Here is a 19670-nt window from a genome sequence, read left to right as displayed (position 1 = left end):
AAGAGGTAAAAATAAAATAAAATAAAGCCCTCTTCATTTCCTAGGCGAATGCTTGCTAACACAGCTGTTTAGATCTTTACACTCATTTCAATTTTTGTTCAATATTTATTTAGACACCTACCATGCCTTAGAGGGACACATATGTTTGGTACGCCATCAACAACCACACAACTCCTGGATAAGAAGTTAGGCATGCACTGAATACCTACCACTGAAGAGAGATCTTAACTCCAAAAACTTAGTACATTAAAACTTCTGGCTTTTGCAAAGTATTTTGGTTTCTTTGGGGGCAAGGTAGCGGTTTTCATTTATTGAGCACCTAAACCTTATCTCCTGCATTTGCAGGTGGATTCTTTACCACTGAGTCACTTGGGAAGTTAGAAGGGAATAAGATATCTTAATAAGCAAATTATACAAATTTGACATCAGAGAAAACGGAGGCTCTAAAGCCTTGAGTAACTTATCCAAGGTCCTACAGCTTGTTTCAGGAGTTGGTTCAGTTCAGTTCAGTCGCTCAGTCGTGTCGGACTCTTTGCGACCCCATGAATCGCAGCACGCCAGGCCTCCCTGTCCATCACCAACTCCCGGAGTTCACTCAGACTCACGTCCATTGAGTCAGTGATGCCATCCAGCCATCTCACCCTCTGTCGTCCCCTTCTCCTCCTGCCCCCAGTCCCTCCCAGCATCAGAGTCTTTTCCAATGAGTCAACTCTTCATATGAGGTGGCCAAAGTACTGGAGTTTCAGCTTTAGCATCATTCCTTCAGGAGTTGGAGCCCAGGTCTAATCAGCTCCAGGATTTGCCCTTTTATAATTCACAGTGCTGCGTCTGATCTCGTGGGCAGAGGAAAATGGTCTCTTCCTGCAGTGACAACAGGGACAAAGATGTGGAAGTGGGCAGGGTCCAGGCTGGCCTCCACAGAGGCCAATCACACAAACCAGGTTATTGAACACTCTGCAAGGTGGGGAGCAACCTGTTGTGAGCGGGCTTTCAGAGCCTCTGTTGAAGTCCTGGAGCTGAATGTTATCTTCCGGGCTCTGGACAAGATGGAGAACAAGATTCCCTGGAAAATGTCTGTGGGTCTAAAGAGCCCAAGGATAGGGACAGAGAATCAAATTCTTGCTCTAGTGTGATGCCTGGAGGTGCCAGAAGTGTTGTCCACTTCTAACAGGAAGAAATGAAATTCCTATGAGAGGACAGGTGCCTCAGATGAGCTTCATCAAGTCCTTCCAGGAAGAAACAGCAGTACAAAGGAATTCCAGTAAGTGAGATTAAACACGAGATGTTAACACATGAGGGAAGAAGATGATCGTAACAGCAATAATGATAGCTGACATTTATTGAGGGCTACTTCCAACTCCCATTGTGTTCTAATTACTTGGAATCAATGAACTCACTTAATCTTTACATATACCTATGAATTGGGCACTACTATGAGGAATTTAGTGTTATTTTGACTCAAATCATGGCAGTCTGGGCCCACAGTGATGGGTGACGTCACCCCAATCAGATTTTTTAAAACTTTTTTTTTTTGGTTACACCACGTGGCATGTGGGATGTTAGTTCCCTGACCAGGGAACCCATGCCCCCTGCATTGGAAGCTCGGAGCCTTAACCACCAGCAAAGATGAGTAATCATTTAAGTTTACCAGACATTTGGCTTCCCTGGTGACTCAGATGGTAAATATAAATCTGCCTGAAATGTGGGAGATGTGGGTTCAATCCCAGGATTGGGAAGATCCCCTGGAGAAGGGAATGGCAACCCATTCCAGTATTCCTGCCTGGAGAATCCCAGAGACATAGCCTGACAGGCTACAGTCCATGGAATCGCAAAGAGTCAGACACGACTGAGTGACACTTACCGTGGTCCAGGTTCTATAAAGCTTTAAATGAATCATCTAACTCTCGTGACACTGAAAGGCAGGTACTGTTAATATCCCAGTTGACAAGTGAGGAGTAAAGTATCTTAACAAAAGCTGGCATCAGAGGAAAGGACTATTATGTAGTAGAAAGAGCACAGGCACTGGGAACTCAGAGGTGAATAGGACACTAGCTTCTTATACTTTTGAAATTAATTTCTCAGGATTATTATGGTCAAGGGGTACTTCACATATAATCCTTATATTTTCTTTCTTCGATATCTTGTTCTATTGTATTATATACTGATAATGCAATGCTTATGCTAAAAAACTAAAGTAAAAGCAAACAATACAAAGATACAGAAATTTATTTATAATAGTCTAGTGGCTTAACATAAACAGTTTTATCCTTAAGCTTTATGCTAACGTTTGCCATAGATTTGTCAGAATTGGTGTTTTGAAATGAAAACATCTCATGCTGCACTGAACAGATACTAGACACGATCAATATTACTGTGACAGCTGATTCAGAGGTTTTCACTGAATTTGATTCCCCAAGTGCTGCATTACTTTGAATAGTAAACTAAAAAAAAAAATTGTCTTTGAACAGGTATGTGCGAAGCAGTGAAACTGTAGAAGAAATCTCGGGATGTGTGCAGGTATACAGAAAATGGATTTTTTCCAAAACAGTCAGCTGGAGAGACGAACGGTCCCTGGAGCAGAACGCGAGTGTGTGGTCAAGCCAACAGGCCATGGCTCGCCAATCTAAACACATACTTGACCCTCTCCCAAGTCAACCTGGTAAGAAGAACCTGCCAAAGTGACTGGGCCTTTCCAGCATGAGGAATTCCCCTGTCTTAATTAAGGGGTCCCAAACAAAGACCCTGTATTTCCTGACCGAAAAAAGCTGTTTTATCCACTTTTCAAAAGGTCACTGAATTCCGCATGTTTTCTCAGGAAACTGCTGGCCCTGATTTTCAACCTGTTTCTAAGGAATCAGAGGTGTTTGCAAAGTCTGGAGAAGCCAGCTAAAACTGGCCACAGAGATCTTTCTGTGGGGGCAGGTTATGTGATTACAAAGCGATGTAACTGGCAGTAAAAACAGTGTGGCCTGAAGCCAGTGAAAAGTAGGGACCAGGTTAACACAAACCAGTGGGAGGTGGTCAGAGGTTAGGTGGAGAGGACCCACTTCCCCTGGCCTGCTCCGGGCGCAGGAGAGGTGGACTCACGATTTCCAATGTTTGCAGCAGGGCAGGCTGCCTGTCAACAGATTTCAGTACCTGCAGGGATGTCCGAGGATGAGGTAGCACAAATAGCAACTTCTCTTTGGTACTAGCTGGTAACACAAATACCAACTGCTATTACCTGTGGCCCACACACAGCATGGTGCCTCATTCAATCGCACCAGCACCTCTGGCAGTTAACTGCTTTTCTCCAGGCAAATGGTGAACCTGGCATTCAGAAAACTTTAGGTTTTCCAAATATGTGTGAAGTTACACAGATTTCTGAAAAAAGAGCCAGCTGTTGAGATAATTTGGGTAGCATCTAGATGTGTTCAAACTTCAGAACAGCCAATACTATTTTCCCAGAGATGAGATGAAAAAAGTAAGGAACACCCGATTCGGTTTCGAGGGAGCAGAAGGCAAAGTTCTGGTGGAGCAGGAGAACCAGGCAGGACGAAGAAGGACAGACTTCCTTCGTGAAGGAATCTCCTAAACCCTCTGACTGAAACCCACATGTTAAACACACGGGGGCAGAGTTTCAGGCTGGTTACAACATGAGCTTGCTTTCCGGGCCACGTGGCCAGAAGGCATCGCAGACACAAGGGTGGTGAACAAGCAGATACACTTACCGTGGCGTGGGAGATGGTCAGGATCCCGTTCTTGACGGAGCACTTCCTTCTCTGCCACACTTTCCGGATCCTGAGGACGGAGCCAAACACGACCCGATACAGCACCCGCTTCATGCAGCTGTGCGGTGTCATGCTTGACCATCATCACAAAAACCCCCCACCAAACCCCACACAAGCCAGGGTCTGGGCTGCCGTTTATTACCCCAGGGGGAGGGGAACGCAGACTAGCAGGCACACAGGGAGGCACCAGAGCACTGGTTTCTTCCCGCTCTGGCCACACCTCACAGCATGTGGAACTTCCCTGAGCAGGGACTGAACCTGTGTCCCCTGCAGTGGAAGCACAGAGTCTTAACCACTGGCCGCCAGGGAAGCCCAGAGCACTGCTGTTGATAGTGAAAACGGGAGACGACAACAGAAATCTGATAGCAGGAGAACGGATAAATGATTACAGGCATTTAAAAAGAATAACACAACTACAATATGTGCGGACCTACGCAGATTTCTGAAGCATACTGTTGGTTGAAAAAGCAAGCTGTTTTAAGATACTTTGGGTATCATCTAGAATAGTTAAAATTTCAGACCTATAAAACAGCATTCTACATTTTCTATACATTTATGTATAAACGTATTTCCTTCTTTATTGTCTGTCTCCCTGGTGAGCATGTAAGCTCTGTAACGATAAGGACTTTCTTTGGTTCAGAGCTATATCCCCAGTGTCCACAACAGGGCCTGGCATATAGGACTCCCAGAAGGTATCTGCTGAACTCACGGGGACAGTCCCTGCCTTCCTCAAACCACACATTACAAGTCACAGGTGCCATCTGTGGACATAGATCAGTTACCACTACTTCTAAAGACAGCAGGTTAACTCTCAGACTTGCCTGAGGGAAGCATCGTTCGAAGCTGGTGCACGGGAGACTGTAAGTGTGTCTCCCTGCCTGAGAGGCGGGGGCAGGTCCCTAGGTCACTAGCCCCTGGGAGGATGCTGAGCACACAGGGGACCCCGGGCTGGCTGTGGACATACCCGTCACTCTTCTTCAGCAGGTAGCCCTTCTTCTCGCTGCCGTATTCCTTGTTGCCCTGCAGCTGGTGCATGCTGTAGCCTCCCTGCCGGCTCTGGGAATCCTAGAGAGGAGACGTCATGGATTAGACTCATGCCGGAGACAATTCTCCACTCCTTGACTCTAGTCTGCCACGGAGCCTTGGTCTGTTGGTCTGGAGCTAAGAGAATTGTGGACTTTTGAGAGCTGCCAGGTCCTTGATCATATACTAGTGGAGGAAACTGGGCAGGTGAGCAATTGCCAGACAAGCCTGAGCTGAGGGCTGGGGTCCGGGTCTCCTATTTCTAGTCCGGAAGCCAGCTCTACCTCAGAGACACTGCAGCGGCAAGCTGTTCTAGGACTCAAACCAGTCTACGCTGGCAGCAGAGGCGAGTGCAGAGAGGGCTAGGGGAAGCGAGGTGGGCACCCAGCAAAGCTCATACACCCCGAGAGTTCCTCCTCCGGGCACGCTGCCCCTCCTTCACCTTTTCTGCTAAAACATCCCCAACAAAAAGCACCCCTTCTCAGCGAGGGACGAAGAACTGCAATAAAACTCTTGTTTTGCAACTAACGAGTCCTCTGTAAGAATACACCTATACCCACGCTTTGCATTTAAAAGGATGACTCGGTGGCAGGGAAAAGCGTATGACATGGTGACAGGACAACACAGATGCAGACAAGCTCGGTTTAACATCCACGAGTGCGTCCTCCTCGTTTCTAAAGACTGCACTGTGGAAAGGTAAGAAAAGAACCCACAACGCTGAATGGTAGACGGGCACATGGGGCGTTAGACACAGACAGTACGGTCTGACAAAAAGCATTGACTTACTCTCCTAGACTTCGATCAGGAAGGGCAAAAGCAAGAGGGAAAAAAAGGCAGAACATTTGAAAATACAGTTAATTTCATTGATAGTCTTATTGTTTATAGGCTAAGCAGTTTTTACAACACAGAGAGACAACATCACTGCAAAGGTAATTAACATCGGGTATCTCTCACACTTCAGAGTCATGATAAACTTTGCGTGGCAGGATAATAAAACATCTTCATCAAGTTTCATTTCAGGTCACTTGAGAACAGAGGGAAAAGAAAGCTGGATGGAAGAGGAAGTACACGCTTCACCAAGATTGAAGGGCTGACAAACCTCAACATGTTTATGTGTAAAAAAAACCCAGTTCTTTACTTACAAAGTCTAAAGAAAACAGCAAGTGGTAGGAAGACCCTTTGTTTTCCTACAATTTATGTGAAGTGAAGAGAATTTAATAAAAATAACAATAAACAGCTCAGAAGCAAGCCCTGAAATGTGATGGAGAAGAGGCAGGAGGCTGAGGCACATTTACTGATGATCGCCCACGGCCTCTCCCTGGCCTTCAAGATCCCCTGGACCAACAGCGTGTGCTTGGCGAGTGCTTGGTGAATGTCAGTAACAGCTGCAGGGAAATCTGTAGGGCTATTGCATACACACCATGAGTTCACTGTTCAAAAGCATGCCCCAGTTGCTCCCTAAAATCCAGGTGCCGCAAACGTGCTGATGACGCTGGCTGGGATACAGCCTGTCCTGGAATTGGACGCTCACCCTTGGCCCCCGCTGTCCTGCTCTCTAGTGTGGGTAACTGAGAGCTGACTGCACGCTGTACCGGGCTTAGACTAAAGAGGTTACAAACTCTGTTTCGTTTGTTTATTTTATTTTTTTATTGGACATGCAGCTTGTGGAGTTTAGTTCCCCAACCAGGGATCGAACCTATGCCCCCTCCATTGGGAGCTCAGAGTCTTAACCACTGGACCACCAGGGAAGTCCTTGCTTGTTTTCTTAATCTGAGTCATTTCTTTAACTGGCCAGATTCCCTCCAGCTGAAATGTATCATTGGACAGTTTTAATCATCTGGGGAAGGGTGGAGCCTAGGAATGTTGAAAAATTCCCCTCCAGGTTTACTTTCAACCAGGGTCTACAGCCTTGGACTCAGGAGCTGTGACCGAGGGGCCGAACCTCATACCAAACAGGCAAGAGTCTGCCTCCTCCAGTGCCTCCAGGGACACCCCAATGCAACGGTGGGGACACCCCCAATGCAACGAGGGGGACACCTGGGGTTTTTTTTCAAGGAGGCAGCAGTGTGTCCACAATACCAGTCAAGAAATACGAGGACAGAAGATCAGATCAGATGGTAGAGACTTGAGCCACTGAGACAAAATTCACAGGCTGGGATAAATGAAACCCACAGAATTCCTGCCTTAACCCAGTGAAATCCCAGGGAAATCACGTAACTACGGAACATTACTTAACAGGTATCTTTGCCACATCTATACCTCCCCACAACATTAAAAACAAACTCTAACATCTCCTTGATATAGATTCTTATTAAAAGAATAACTATCTTCCTTGGACCCCTTTTCAATGAACTTCCTTTATCTGCTCACATAATTCCTAGTCTGTCTGAATGCTTTAAAAACTATTCCTCTTTCACCTTAATTAGCCTGCTAACATTTAAGATAAAGGTCCAAGTTTAAAAAAGTAAAAGTACTTTTTTAAAAAAAATAAGGATTCAGATGGTGATAATTGATGAAAACTATTGTATTCTGTAAACTGACTACTAAGACATTCCTTACATATATTTCTACTAGCCTAAATTAACTTTAAATTCTGAATAACAAGCAGATTGAGTATTCTTTGCTTTATATCAGACAAACATGGTTTTAAAGGTGAATAAAGTGGCTGAAACCTAGGCTTTGACCTCAGAAGTCTGTTTCATTAAACCAAGCAGGAAGGAAGTGATGAGTCAGAAGTAGCATCAACAATCCTAAACTAACTACTGAGTTTTATGACCTAAGAAAGTCACACAAATGATTATGATATTGAGAAATGATGGTTCAGCATAGCACTCCAGATAACCAGGATTCTGAGTCCTGTTTAGAATTTTTTAGAATCCTAAAAAGAGGATTCTATCTTTCGAGAAAGTAAATCTTGGAGAATTGTTAACACTTAATAACAAAACAATCTGGAAAAAGGAAAGGCCACCCACTCCAGTATTCTGGCCTGAAGAATTCATGGACACAGGAGCCTGGCAGGCTGCAGTTCATGGGGTCGTAAAGAATCGGACACAACTGAGTGAGTCTCACACACACAGTAACTAAACAAAGCACAACTGAAGGCATGAAATAGGCTCTGAATCTTCTAACAGCAGAACGGGAACCAATATGTGCAGAGGAAAGAGACATGCAAATGAGAAACTCATTCAGGCAAGCAATTTAAAACTAAACTTAAAAAGAAAACCTTGGAGAAATTCCATGATGTGACTGAAGAGATATAAACTATAGAATGAGAAACTATGGTGGTACTTTTTTAGTTCAATTTCCCATTCTCTATTAGCAGTACAAATTAGCTTACTTTCTTATTAGAAAACCTTATTAACATATAAGATGCATTACTAAGGAGCAGAATCTTACATCCTCTAAAACTGCAAGCAATTACACCCTCATTGACTTAATGGCTTATAATTGTTTCTGGCATCCAATTTAAAACTAAACCTCTATTTAGAGAAGCTTCAAATTTCTAATGTAAGGTATGAATGGAGTGGGCAGAGGAGTTCTTTTGTTTCATCTTACTAAATATTTACTAGTTGTTTTGGGGTGCCAGGCAACGTACCAGATACTGTGAAAGGAGAGATGAGCAAAATACATGGTTTGCAAAGTAAGATAGGTTACTGAGACAGACTCAAAGAAAAAGGTGGAGTTTGGGGAACAATTTATGAATAGCATCATTAAAAATCAAATATTTCAACCCTGAAAATAGTATTAAGGCAAACAGTCCTTTTACAAAGTTCAGTTCAGTTCAGTCCAATGCTCAGTCGTGTCCGACTCTTTGCGACCCCATGAATCGCAGCACGCCAGGCCTCCCTGTCCGTCACCATCTCCCAGAGTTCACTCAAACTCATGTCCATCGAGTTGGTGATGCCATCCGGCCATTTCATCCTCTGTTGTCCCCTTCTCCTCCTGCCCCGAATCCCTCCCAGTATCAGAGTCTTTTCCAATGAGTCAAATCTTCACATGAGGTGGCCAAAGTACTGGAGTTTCAGCTTTAGCATCATTCCTTCCAATGAACACCCAGGGCTGATCTCCTTTAGAATGGACTGGTTGGATCTCCTTGCAGTCCAAGGGACTCTCAAGAGTCTTCTCCAACACCACAGTTCAAAAGCATCAATTCTTCGGTGCTCAGCTTTACAAAGTTAGGCTATTATAAAAACCTAACTAATTTCCTGAAACATTTGCCAAAAGTCAATAAAGAATTGTGACAAGGAAAAAATGAGTGTACCAAAAATCCACAGATCCTATTTAGAGTTCAAATTCTTGAAGCTTCCTTTAATGGAGTCAGGCTGAAGCCGGTGGGGGTGAGAAGGCTGAATGATTTGATGGGTGACTTTAATTCTCAAGTCCTTATTTTAGATTACCTTCCACTCTTCCCAAACTGGAGTGCAAGAACTCTCTGGTGGACAGTCTTTTACCAAGTCATTAAAAATCATTACTTTCTAAACATATATTGTGATAGGAGATGATAAACACCATAAGAATGGGATAGCCATGTTACGAAAAGTCAACTTTACTTGTAAAATACTCTGGACATGGTGTTAATGAAAACTTATTTATTAATTTGGGGTAGAACTGAAATAAACCATGTGGATTTCCTCATGCGTATGAGAGGCTTAGATGCAACTATGCTGTTTAACTAGTGTGAGCAGAATAGTCTTTATGCAAAACAAAAAGGGACTGTAATAGTCTTTTTTTCTTTTTTCTCCCAAGAAAGCTTCCAAGCACAGGAAAGAGGTAATCTGTGTGACAAAACAAAGGTAGGAAGCGCTTAAGTATACAACTGCCAGCTGAAAACCGTGTCGTTTTCTCCCCAGACAGAGACCTAGCTCTTACCTCTCCAGTTGGGTATTTCTAGGGCTCTTAGGCTGAAAAGTAAGAAGAAGCTACAGGAGACAGCTTCTCCCAGGGCCAGCAATAAGCGTGGTCTGAGGCCTCAGAGCACAGGTGCAGACGCTGCAGAGACTGGATGAGCTGGGTATGAGCCCACACGCCTCCCAGCCCCTTGGTGCCTCCTCCCAGGGATCAGCAGGTTCTCAGAGCAGGGCTACAGGCTCCACTCGCTGCGTGAACACCCAGGATTTATATAAAAACTGGATTTGAGGAGGCAGGAGGGTAGAGGGTGACAGTCATTCAGTTAAGGGAACCTTCAAGGTTGCTTTAAGATTAATGGTGCTGGTGCATGCTTGAGGGGGGTTGCTCTGTTCCTGTTTTGGACTCCTTGAACCCCTTTTGGAAACTTTAGGAATTTACAGAGGGTTAGTTTGCAACATTTAAAAAAAAACCGGGGGTGGGGGACGGACACTTCCCCCAGTGGTCCAGTGGTTAAGACTGCCTTTCTCTGCAGGAAGGGTGGGTCCAGTCCTTGGTTGGGGAACTAAGATTCCCACATGATGCACGGTGCAGCCAAAAATTAAACAAACAAAAATCAGCTTGCAATTGTGAGATAATACAGAGAGGAACTGAAACTATAAAAAAGTGCTATATTTTGTGTGATTTTGATTAAGTATTGCACTTAAACTGAATCCATAGTAATTTTATAACATAAGCACTACGTTCTCCCATGTGGTGAATGGTGCTCACTACTCCATGTGCCCTTCACATGAAGTCCCTTCCCTTCAGTTGCACCCCAGGTCCTCCACAACCATGTCTGGGTTTTTGCCTCAGAAGCAGCATGTCTCACTCCTCCACCCATCCTGCCCCAAGCTGTAGGTGGGCTGCGGACTCCGCCTGAGTCTTTCTGGCTTCTTCTCTTTTCTGGCACGGCCCCTCCCAATCTCTTACAGCCTCCATACTGCTGTAGGTCTGATCGCTGGTCCACACGGCTGACTATTACCTACTAGGCAATGAGCTCCTTGATGGAAGGGACCCAAGTTCAGTGCCTAGAACAGTTGTTGGCACACGGTAAGTATTCATTAAATGCTTGACCAAACAAATGAACAGATGAGACTAGTAATTAAGGATGTGTATTGCATTCATTTAACACTTAACCATTCACTGTATACTCTGTTTCAGCCCGCAAGGACAACCTCACATTAATTTTTCTAACTGTGGGGACAAAAGCTCTGCATCAAAATAAGTTCTCTATTTTTCTGGTAGAATGAGACAGGTTCCTCTTAGCTGCCTGGAATGGGGATGTGATCATCAATGCTTACTCTTTAAAGCCTGGGGGGATGCTCTTCTGAAGCACACCTCTTTAAGCCAGGATGGCAAACCTAGTCATGGAACTGGGCACATCGTTTTTTGTTTTTTTTTTACAAGGAGGGAATGGGAACTTAGAGGCTGTTTCTACTATGTTTTAGATGACAGTTGTATCTTGGGTCTCATCTATCCCCACCACCACCATGACCACCCTGGCAGGAAGCCCTCCCTATGCTTGTTCTGCAGATCAGGATACAAGGCCCCACTCAGAGGTTAGCCCTGCTGGAAACACAGAGACCACCTACTTCTTTCTGATCGAGTTGGAGCGAGGACTTTATTAGGTCTCGGAGTGCGGTCAGCTGTTTCTTTTCTTCGTCCTGGGTCTGTTTGATCTATGAGAGAAAAACATTTCTTCTATCACTCATCTCTCATACATTTATGAGCAGAGTTTAACTCATCCAAATAGATACCACTCATCAAACAATTATACAGTTGATTTCCTTATTTAAGTCCTTCGCATGGTCTCATTTTTGACAGGCATGATTTTCTCTTCTTCTTAAACTACCAGTGAGGTTGGAAATTAGTGAATAATGCAACATGCTTCCTTATTACGTAGTATGTCTAGGCTAGACAATTAACTCAGAAGGACTATTTTAAACAAAGGTAAGAAGTAACACTGAGTCATTTGAGTTTTTCAAAGGGTGGTAGTGGAAATACCATGATGTGACTGAATGGGCCAGAAGACAACCCTCAGAATGACCGGAATCCCAGAGCTAACGCATGGACGAAAGTTTACAAAGTTTACACGAGGGCAAGGGACTGGTGCTGTTTTCCTTTCTTCTTTTCTTTTTCTTTGGTGCTGCTTTTCCTAATTACTTGGAATTTTAACTGCAACCTGAGCCATGTTAGCTTATTCAAGAAAAATCAGAAAAAATTCACAGCTGTGTATTTTTGAAGTTCTATCAGAATATCATTTGTAACACTAAAACCTTATTTGAATACATGCAGTTACACTCCTAAACACATACTTTTTTTTTAAATTTGAAAGTGAATGTTCATTTCCCTCCCCAAACTTTCTCCTTTTTATTTCGTATTGGGGTACAGCCGATTCACAATGCTGCGGTAATTTCAGGTGAACAGCAAAGGGACTCAGCCATACGTATGCCAGTATCCATTCTCCCCCAAAATCCCCTCCCATCCAGGCTGCCGCATAACACTGGGTAGAGTTCCATGTGCTGTACATTAGGTCCTCGTATATACTTTTAATATTATTCATTGCCAACTGGTTCATGAAGAACAAATTTGAGATTTCTACATAAGCATTTAGTTTTTTTCTCAAAAAAGTTTTCCTCTTGATTTTCTTCTTATAAAGGCAAAACATAGACAGTAGGGGGAAAGAAAGGGGAGGAAATATAAAACAAGCAAGCAAGAAAAAAAATCATAAATATCTGCTTATTCAGAGACAGTCACTTAGCTGCTTTTGTCCCACGATAAAAATTTCTTTTTGTCTTTCTGCAACTGCTGACGAAAGGGCACTCGTGTGATGATAGCCACTCAGAACCAATGGCCATCCCCCTGCTCCCTGCCCTACCCTGCTCTTCCTATGTCCCAGAAACATACTCTGGAATATCTGACCAGGGATGATGTCTCTGAGTTAAACTGGAGGGGAAAAACAAGTTTATCGGCCTTAGGTTTATGCTGACACATCACTTCACCCTGTCTTCTTTTCTTTAGCACTCTTAGAATACAGATTACAAATTTACTGTTATTTACCCACAAAAGCAAAGTTAAAGTGTATGCATTTTATAAAGAACTTACATTATACAAATCAGCAGCCAGCTTTTCAATGTACTGTTTCAATTTATCAGCTGTTTTCAAACCATCTTGAAAGAAACTACAATGGAAAACAGAGATTTACCAGCGGTTTAAAAAAAACAATATGAACCATAGTTACCTGAAAAATCTGAATTTCCATAGGTACACATTTACTCTACCCATATATCTATACAAAACACTTACAAAACTAATTTCAGTATTTTATAAAGATGTACTGACAAATTATAGGCAGGAAGATTCTTTACTGGCTGAGCTACGAGGGGAGCCCAAGTTACAGGCACCGTTTGACCTATGGTAGCAGCTGTCACACGGATACTGCAAGCAACAGCTATAGTCCCACACTCTCATTCATACGAAGTACATTTCTTCATGGTTGTGCCAAATTTGAATTCAAAAGAGACAGACACATAAACCAGTGGAGTAAATGAAGCTGAACTGGACATTAAGGACAGCAGTAAAGGGCAGAGGACAGTCAGCAAGGGTTCTGTTTCCCAAGATCTCTGTGTCCCAACATATTTGAAACAAAGGCTGTCGAATCAGTGGTACCAATGAATTCGGAAAGCTTTCAGTTCATGAAGACTCACCAGCCACATTTCAAGTGCTCAGTCATCACGTGTGGCTGGTGTATACCAGGTGAGACAGGAAAGAATATCAGCACTTCCATCACTTCAGTATGGCAGAGACCAACATAATATCGTAAAGCAATTATCTTGCAATTAAAAATAAATTTAAAGAAAGTTCTACTGGACAGTGCTGCTCCAGGTGAAGAAGAAGCAAACTGAGATCTGAACAGCCTGCAAGGAATGTTATAAAACATACATTTTTTATGGAGAAAGAGGGATGGTTTCAGTTTGAGATGGTACTGATAAAAATGTGAAGTTCTTTACCAGCAGTGAAGGTGGGCTGGAAGGAGGGATAATCCCTACCAGTCAAAAGGCTGAAGACAGACCCAGGCGGTTTATGTGCCTACAGTTAAATTCTTCTGAACATGACTAGACTAAGAAAAGTCCACACAAGGAGGAATGATTTTAATCTACAGTACGATCCAATGTTTGTAAACCAAACAAATCACATACGTAAATCCAGTAAATTTCTGAGTAAGGAGATTACGAGTCCCCTTCCCCTGCCCCAATTTTTTCCCCAATAGCTCCATTTTCTAAATATTTTCTTAAGATCATACATTACTTGGGCAAAATAAAATCAAAGAATCAACACAGCCTAGGAGGATGAGGCTGAGCTGAGTCCCTCTCAGATGATTACTTTTAGGGCCAACTTCTGGTTTTTGGTGGGAAGCGGGGGTGCGGGTGGGGGTAGGGGAGCTGCTGGGGGCGGGGGGTGGAGGCCACAGGGGAACAACGCAAATGCAGCCCCCGACAGTCCTCGTGACACCGGGTGGCCAGCACTGCGGTCATCAGAGCCCCCTGAGCCCCCGCCCATCCACGATCCACGGGGCTGCCTGCTGGCTGGGGCTCACAGCCGCAACCTCCACCGAGGCCCCGCCTCCCGGTGCCCCTCTTCCCTCTCTCTGACCTGGTTCCCTTTCAGCGGAAACGCCTGGCCTTAGGAGTAAAAAGCGTATGATATTTTGCTCCAAACCTCACCGCATGTATAATAACCTGGGGCGGGTTACTGCCCTTGGCTGACCACGAGCATGCTTAGCTCCACCTGTGGACGCTTTCTGAACTTCAAAGGGCATGGGATGAGCCACTACCGATGACAGCGTTCTGCTGGCTGGAGAGGGAAACACGGGTGTCAGCTCTGATGACCCATCACTCACCCTGGACGTGGATGCTTTGCCTACAGAAGCGGAAATTGCCGAGTGACATCCCACTTGTCCCTTGGCCAATTTCTCTGTAAGTTACTGAAATAATTTGGAAAATAGGTGATGATGTAATAATAATAATGGCAGCTAATGTGTAATTGGGTACTCAGTGCCAGTCACTCACCATTGTGCATAATTCATGAAATATCCCTTTTTAAAGGTCTCTTTACAATCTAACAAAATAGGTAATTATTATCATTAACCTGTAAGACAGATAAAGAAACAGGCTCAGAGAGGTCAACTGGGTTGTCTAGGGTCATCGAGTCATTAAGTGCCGAGTTTGGATTTGAGTATCCGTTTTCCCATCTCTGGAGCATAGGTAATTAAAGCACAAGGCTGCTCTGGGCCCAAATCTTCGCTCTCCCACTGAATAACAGCATAATCTCCAGAGCCCTGCGCCTTGATGTCCTTATACAGGAAATGAACAGAATGGCATAGACCCTGGAGAGTCCTCATGAGCACCAAGATAAACTGCCAGGTACAGAGAAACAGCTCAATGCATGATGGCCACAGGCCAGCAAAATGGGCTTCTTCATTTTTCTGACCTTAGGGACACAGCAGGACTGGTTCATTTTTTTAAATAAGTAGCTTGAAAGCAATATGACCACATTTTAAAGATACTGGGTGTGAGAAAAAGGTAAGCTGCCAACTGATGGGTGGAATGACCCCTGCATTTACACTGAGGAGCTAGGACACACCTCCAGAGGCTGGGAGAAAGCACAGAAGTACCCAACACCGTCACCCATCCATCAGGCAAGACACATCCTCCTTAGAACAGCTCGGAACCTTCTTGATCCTGAGAGTCGCCATGTACTTCGCTTCTGTCTTAAGTCACTCTAAGCAGTGACCGGGAAGGAAAATATTTTGTTCTTCCTTTTAATTTAAAAGAAAGAGAGAGCAGAAGGTCTCCCTGATACTCCTTTATCACATGTATTGCTTGGCTTCGGAAGAGGTATTGCTTGGCCAAAAGCTGAAAGATTCACAGAGCATTATTTTCCTAAGTTAGGACTCCCTGGAATAGCAGATAGTACGGTTCTATAAAACAAACTATAAAGCAAAAATTTTCAAAAACCACCCTCTCACAATCCAACCACCAGTCCCTTAGGAAAGCCTGATTTCCAGGCTTCAGGTTTGGCTTAAGTCAGGTATTGATTCCCAGCTGTCTAGGTAATGGGGACATTTTCTCCCAGATTTATTCTGTGTGTCCTGTGGTATTTAAGAAACTTGAAGGCACAGGGGCAGTGTAAGTACTAATTAACTGCAAACACATCTTGACAGTTCAGATCAAAGCGACGGTGGAGAGTGGTAGACTGGATTTGCACACGGAGATTCTTAAAAATACAGACGTCCAATTCCAGGCTTACAAATCAGAACTTCTGCACACTGAAAGCATGCGCTCTGAGTGAGAGGCCTAGGTTCAAGAGTTGGCTCTGCCATCTTCCAACTGTTAAGTTTCAAGAATCTTTGTTTCTGTTTTGTTGGGTTTTTTTTTCCCATTAAAAAAAAGTAAGATAAAATTCATGTAACATAAAATGATACAATCATTTTAAAGTGTATAGTTACTGTTGTGCAACCACTACCTAATTCCAGAACATTTCCATCACTCCAAAAAGAACACTGTACCCGTGAACAGTGACCCCCAATTTCTATCTTCCTCTATCCCCTAACAAACAACAATCTGCCTTCTGCCTCAAAGGACTTGCCTTGTCTGGACATTTCACTTAAATGCAATCACATCATATGTAATCTTTTGCATCTGGCTTCTTTCACTTAAAGTAACAATTTTTTAAGAAAATTGAAGTACAGTTGATTTGCAATATTGCTACTTCCATGCATACAGCAAAGTAATGCAGTTATACATACAAAATCTTTTTCAGATCTACTCTGAGTTCCTTAAATGACATGATAGAAAAAAAAAATGACATGATAGAGTTTGCACCCTACTTCTTAAACCTGGGCTGAACTTGTGTCTAACTGTCTAACTGAACACATCACAAGTGAACAGTGCCATAGTGGAAGCTGAGAAGTCAATCTTGTATGTCTCAACTCTTCCTCTTTCAGTAATCTGAACCAATACGAAAACAAACCCAGGCTAAAAGGAGTTGGGCTAATATAGCCTGTCATCTCTTGCAATCAGCTAGCTGGGTGTTCCAGTAACACTGCAGCCTCTCTCGGTGTCTCAGCTAAGACTACTTGCTTCTGAAACCCCCTTGGGCACGGATGACCCTCCTGGTGGCTCAGTGAGGCTGCCCTTTTACGTCTGGCTTGGACGTCATCTCTGGAACGTGCTGTCCTGCAGCCCGTCTCCCTGGCTTACTCCGTTGCACTGGCGGCCACACCCCTTTGCCACTGCTGCTTTTAATTATGGTCCTGGCCACTGAGTGTGGTGAGGCATCACACTGGGGTTCTGATTTGCTCTTCTCAAATGACTAATGATAGTGAGCATTTAATCATGGGCTTTCTGGCCATTTGTGTATCTTTTTTGGAGAACTGGATATCTGAATTCTTGGTCTATTTCTAAACTGCGCTTTCTGTTTGTCATTGAGTTGTAACAGTTCTTTATACATTCTGGACACTAGACACTTATCTGATAAACAATTTGCAAATATTTTCTCCCCTTCTGTGGGTTGTCTTCTCACTTTCTTAACAGTATCCTTTCACTCACAAGTTTTTAACTTCAAAATCCATTTTTTTTCTGAGGGTCCATGTGCTTTTTTTCTGTTTTGACACATATTAATTGAGCATCTATTAAATAAATGACTGTGCCTTTGGGCAAGTTACTGATCTTTTCTGAACTACAATTTCCTGATTGCTTTTGATAAATTCTAGCTGTTATTATCTGTAAGATGAAAGATGATAAAGTAATGTGCGTAAGTGCTCTTGAGTCTGCAGACCATAATGATACTTGCCACTGCTAAGGGGTGGCTAAGCAGTAGAATAATACATTTGTCTTGGAAACAGCATGTTACTGACAATGTTCATGCTGGCAAGTGAGGAGTAATCGGTGTGGGCGAGCTGAAATGAGGGACATGAGTTCTTTTCTGCTCCCTTTATTTTTCCACGGCAGCAGCTGCATGCCTGCCAGGTACAAGCACTACGACGAGAGATTATCAGAGCAAATTCATTTTGGAGCTCCACCTGACTTTATGTTAAAAAAATCATTTTGAGAACCGGAATCAGGTTCTCAGAATATGCAATTTCTCTTTTTAGGTCTAAGTAGAATGCTTTACAGGTCCACTCTACATCTGTTAAGGGTTTGGGGAGATTGAATTAGGAAGGAGGAGGAAGAGTCCTCGAAAGAAAGCTCCACTGGTCTCTCGCTGTAATGGCATCGGTGAGGCTCCCCCTGGGGTGGCCAGGGTCGGATTACAACATAGCCCAGTTCTACTGCTGGATGGCTTTGAATCGCTCTCCCTGCAGGGAGGTGTTCAGTGTGTAGGGTTTCCTCCCGCTGATCTTTCTCCGCCCTGGGGTAGACGCTTCCACCAGGCTCCAGTGTCCAAATGCCAGCCTTCCTCCAAGTCCAAGTCCCCCCACCGCCTTCAAGGAGCCCTCAGCAGTCTCTGTAGCCAGAAGTCTGTCCTCCTCTTGATTCTCTGTGTTATCAGTCACTTTCCAGCCATGTGATGATTCTTGATGGACCTGACTTACTTCCTGCATCACACAATGAACTCCCAAGGGTGGAAGCCTTGTTACGTCGCTGCATCCTATAACCTAGCAAAGTCCCTGGCTTCTGCTAGGAGACTGATAAATATTTGTGGAAGGAAAAAAATACAAGAATCAAGGGAAGATGCTCTCCTTTTCACCTTTACCAACAAAGGCTAATATATCTGTAGTTTACAAAACATCTTATTTTTGGAAAACTCATGTTTGTTTAAGTTAAATCCTTCTACATGACTTACAGATTTTTGAGATCGAAAGAGATTTCTAAAATCAGGTGAAATCAGACTTGCTGCTCAATTGCTGTAATTGAGAGACAGCGCCAAAGCCTAACCACTGGACTACCAGGGAGCATCTCAAATATTGTGACTGAGAAGACAGAGAGATTCACTGATTTCTGCACAAGTTTCAAAGGAAGATCTGTGTTGAGGAAAACTAAAACTGATGAAAGATGAAAGACTCCCCCTAAACTAAAATCAGGGAGCACCACTACACATTTCAAAGTTTCTTAAGCACCCTGCTGTGGTAAGAAGGCAAGGGTTAGTCTGGGTCTTCAACATGAGGCTTCTGCAGGTCAAATTATCTTATAAACATGGAACTGTTTCCATTTCACTGTATTATTCTTATATCTGAAACTTTCATAGAAGGTAGAATTTACTTTGAAAGGAGGAAAAGAGTAAAATTGAATTTATGTAAATAACAAGTTGATAACAAGTCTTCCTGAACAGAAACAATCCTGCATAATAGAAATGATCCTTAATTCCACTTAGAATCACCTGAGCAGCAAACAGGCACAGTGTAGCAGGCATATGTATTTTCTCACTTAATTCTCTCATCTTCCCAAGATCCGAGGTGGGTCTACTGCGAAGCTTAACCCCACCTGACCCCACCTGACAGATGAGGATACTGCGGTTTAGAGAAGTGCCTGACAAGGATCACATGGTTACCAGAGCCTGGATCTGAAGTCCCCTATCTGCCCCACTCAAGCCTGGTGCTTTTCCCATCATGTTAATGCTGCCTCCCTTGAATGCTTCCGTTGAACACAAAGGTTTTCCTAGGTATGATATTATAAAAAATAATACAAGAGATGACCAAAGGAAATTACAAAATTTAACTTCTTGGAGAGTCAGCATCTCATCTAGTATAATACTAATGACTTTTAGTCCAATTATAGACTACTGTTTATAGACAGCTAACGACAGTAGTCTACATATAAGTAAGTATGAGAGCTGCCTGGGCCATTTTGGAATGTCCATGAACTATTTCTCTCTAAATTCCATGGATTTAGTACAGACTTGAATAGTAATCAGTACATTTTCAGACAGAAATTCTCCCATAAAACCCAAGAAAGCTAACCCAGAAAGTAAAGGAGACGTGATGAAGCC

At 43.5% G+C, this 19670-nt stretch overlaps 1 protein-coding gene and 1 long non-coding RNA gene across 5 annotated transcripts in view; one reads left to right on the top strand and one right to left on the bottom strand.

The window, feature by feature from the left end:
- Positions 1–5317, top strand: part of LOC139186869 (uncharacterized) — a 29834-nt gene extending 24517 nt beyond the window's left edge. Inside the window, exon 3 of the long non-coding RNA XR_011570485.1 lies at positions 2469–5317. This is a non-coding gene — a long non-coding RNA (uncharacterized lncRNA). The remainder of the gene's footprint in view (positions 1–2468) is intronic.
- ASAP1 (ArfGAP with SH3 domain, ankyrin repeat and PH domain 1) overlaps positions 1–19670 on the bottom strand; it is a 339744-nt gene that overhangs the window by 55762 nt on the left and 264312 nt on the right. For all 4 annotated transcript variants that reach the window (XM_019973810.2, XM_019973812.2, XM_070802437.1 and 1 more), the window contains 4 exons: positions 12786–12861; positions 11273–11359; positions 4735–4835; positions 3711–3780 (listed from right to left, as the gene is read on the bottom strand). In XM_019973810.2, coding sequence (XP_019829369.2) covers positions 3711–3780; positions 4735–4835; positions 11273–11359; positions 12786–12861 — 334 coding nt within the window. The remainder of the gene's footprint in view (positions 1–3710; positions 3781–4734; positions 4836–11272; positions 11360–12785; positions 12862–19670) is intronic.

This window comes from Bos indicus, chromosome 14, assembly GCF_029378745.1.
Source record: "Bos indicus isolate NIAB-ARS_2022 breed Sahiwal x Tharparkar chromosome 14, NIAB-ARS_B.indTharparkar_mat_pri_1.0, whole genome shotgun sequence".
Lineage (NCBI taxonomy): Eukaryota > Metazoa > Chordata > Mammalia > Artiodactyla > Bovidae > Bos > Bos indicus.
The sequence above is the reverse complement of the archived record's forward strand: the minus strand, read 5'-3'. Positions and strand labels throughout refer to the sequence as shown.